A 2897-nucleotide genomic window follows, 5' to 3' on the forward strand; every position below is an offset into this window, starting at 1 on the left:
GCCCAGCTAATTTTTGTATTTTTAGTAGAGATGGGGTTTCACAATGTTGGCCAAGCTAGTCTCGAACTCCTGACCTCAAGTGATCCACCCACCTCAGCCTCCCAAAGTGCTGGGAGTACAGGTGTGAGCCACTGCAACTCCCAGCCTATAATTAAGTTTAAATAGCCACATGTAGCTAGTGGCGACCATACTGGGCAGTGCAGGTCTAGAGTAACTCCTAGGATTTGGGAACTGATTGGAGGGGTGGTACCATTCACCAAGATAGACTGTAAGGAGGAGGATTTGGGAGAGAAGATCATGAGTTCAAGTTGGACAAGTTTCATATTAGGATACCTATAGGATAGCCAGTTGGTGGCATCCCAGGAGGTGGATATTCAAGCTGAGTCAGAGCTGGAAATGTAATTTGAACACAATTTGTAGATTAGCAGCCAAGCTGCAACCAGGCCATAGTACCATCACTCCAAGAACAGTCTCTGTGCCTTTGCTTATCCTCTCTTGTTGGAGAACAGGCTTCGTACTCTCTTTGGACAGAAATGAATCTATTTATCCTCTGCCCTTCATCCTCGGAATGTATCTTGTATTGTCCTGTGTCGTGGTTTTTTATTTGGATGGCAAAAATAGATCCCAAAGGCAAAGAGAGGGCTAGAGTACAGTTGGTGTTGGCACTGACCATGCCCCTGTAAAGGTTCATGAGATGGAAGTTGCACCCTTCCCCTCAGCCACTGTCCCAGCCCAAGCACTGGCAGAGGGCACCAGTCCTATGTCTTGGCCTGTCTCTCTGCCCTCTTTTAATTGAAAGAACCATCAGAAGTCTAGCTCCACTCCCCAGAAAGTTCTAGTTCATGGCCAGCAAGTGTCTATGGAGATCTAAACTAGCATGGCTTTTTTTATTTTTTATTTTTTTAAATTTTATTTTATTATTATTATTTTTGAGATGAGTCTCACTCTATGGCCCAGGCTGAGTGCAGTGGTGCAAACTCAGTTCACTGCAACCTCTACCTCCTGGGTTGAAGCAATTCTCCTGCCTCAGCCTCCCAAGCAGCTGGGATTACAGGCGTGCACCACCAAGCCCAGCTAATTTTTGGTATTTTAATAGAGACAGGGTTTCACCATGTTGTCCCCAGGTTAGTCTCGAACTCCTGTGCTCAGGCAATCCATGTGCCTTGGCCTCCCAAAGTGTTGGGGTTACAGGCATGAGTCACCACATCAGTCGAAACTAGCATGGCTTTGAACTGTCTTTTATTCACCCACTCAGTGGATGTTGTCAGGTGCTTGCTATGTGCCAGGCATTATGCTGGGCACTGAGCCTGAGCACAAGCATGATCCCTGCCGTCATGAGAGAATCAGAAATCAGTCAAAGCAGCATACAAATAAATGTAAGGTTTCAACCCTGGCAACTTCTCTAAAGGAGAGAGAGGGAACTTAACATAAGCAAGGTGGCCTGGGAAACTTCCCCAAGGAAGTGATGACTGAGCTGAGGTCTGAAGGAAGACCAGGAGGTGACCATGCCAAAGGACAGGGGTTGGGGAGTAACACAGGAGCTGTGGAAGAAGGGAGTGTGGAGCTCTTGAGGTACTGAAAGCCAGTCTGGCTGGCGCAGAGAGCAAGAGGAAGCATGTGGGCCAACCTCCCTGAGAGGCCATGGGAGATAGACCATGCAGGCCCTGGTAGGCAATGGCAGGGATTTTTAGTCTTCATCCTAAGGATAATGGGAAATTATTGTTGTGTTTTGAACAAGGAGATGAAAACAGATTGTTATTTCTAAAAGGCCACGCTGGCCAGGTGTGGTGGCTCACACATACAATCCCAGCACTTTGGGAGGCCAAAGTGGGAGGACTGCTTGAGGCCAGGAGTTCAAGACCAGTCTGGCAATAGCAAGATCCTTTCTCTACAAAAATAAATAAATAAAAATATTGGCCAGGCCTAGTGGCACACACCTGTAAGCACTGGCTACTCAGGAGGCTGAGGCAGAAGGATCACTTGAGCCAGGAGGTCAAGGCTGTAGTGAGCTAAGATCATGCCACGGCACTCCAGCCTGGGCAACAAAGTGAGACCCTGCCTCAAAAAAAAAAAAAGAAAAGAAAAAAAATTACCCTGACTGCAGGGAGAACAGAGGGGAAGGTGCCAAGCAGATGGAGGAAGCCAGCTCAGAGCTGCAGCAGGAGGCCAGCTGCCTGGATGATGGTCCTGGGTACTGTAGGTGTGGCAAAGTGCACACATCCAGAGAAGTTTAAGATACTTGGAGCTGATGTTCATTTAATTTGTAGGAAATAATATTGACTATAGCTGGGTGGGACTCCATTTCGGAATGTAAGTTAAATATGAAAACTTATGACTGACTAAATTTTCTGTTTTTTTCTCCTATGTAGGCAATTGATTGAAGGAACAGAAGTGCTTAAACAACTAGAATTAGTTCCAACAGAGAATGAAAGACCAATACATATATGTAGAATTACTGACAGTGGAGATCCTTATGCTTGATTTTCATATCAATATTTTCTGTGATAATTTATTACTTTGTATCTGATCAGCTGTTTGTAGATTTAATTAAACAGGACTTGATAAATTGTAATTTGAAAGCTATGGCAGACACTGTAGGTTGCCTCATTGACACCCAATCCCTCCCCATCTTCCTTTCCTGTCTCTGCCATAGAGACTGTGAAAGGACAATACTCAGTGTCCTAGACTCCTTCTCAGCCACGGGTGGCCACAAGAGATGGTTGTGGCCAGTGAGACAGGAGTAGAATGCCAGTGGTCCTGCCCCTTCCCCTTCATCCTGTCTGGAATGTGGAGAGGCTGGAGCTGCAGCTGTCATCTTGTGGCCATAAAGAAAAGGCCGAGGCCAGGCGCAGTAGCTCATGCCAGTAATCCAAGCACTTGGGAGGCCGAGGCAGGTA

General features: G+C 46.5%; 1 protein-coding gene across 1 annotated transcript in view; it reads left to right on the plus strand.

Moving 5' to 3' along the window:
• PPIL6 (peptidylprolyl isomerase (cyclophilin)-like 6) overlaps window positions 1-2572 on the plus strand; it is a 53936-nt gene extending 51364 nt beyond the window's left edge. The window contains exon 11 of the mRNA XM_011952886.1: window positions 2370-2572. Coding sequence (XP_011808276.1) covers window positions 2370-2481 — 112 coding nt within the window. The 3' untranslated portion in view covers window positions 2482-2572. The remainder of the gene's footprint in view (window positions 1-2369) is intronic.
• Window positions 2573-2897: the final 325 nt, after the last annotated feature.

The sequence above is a fragment of the Colobus angolensis genome, unplaced genomic scaffold (assembly GCF_000951035.1).
Source record: "Colobus angolensis palliatus isolate OR3802 unplaced genomic scaffold, Cang.pa_1.0 Scaffold35, whole genome shotgun sequence".
Classification (NCBI taxonomy): domain Eukaryota; kingdom Metazoa; phylum Chordata; class Mammalia; order Primates; family Cercopithecidae; genus Colobus; species Colobus angolensis.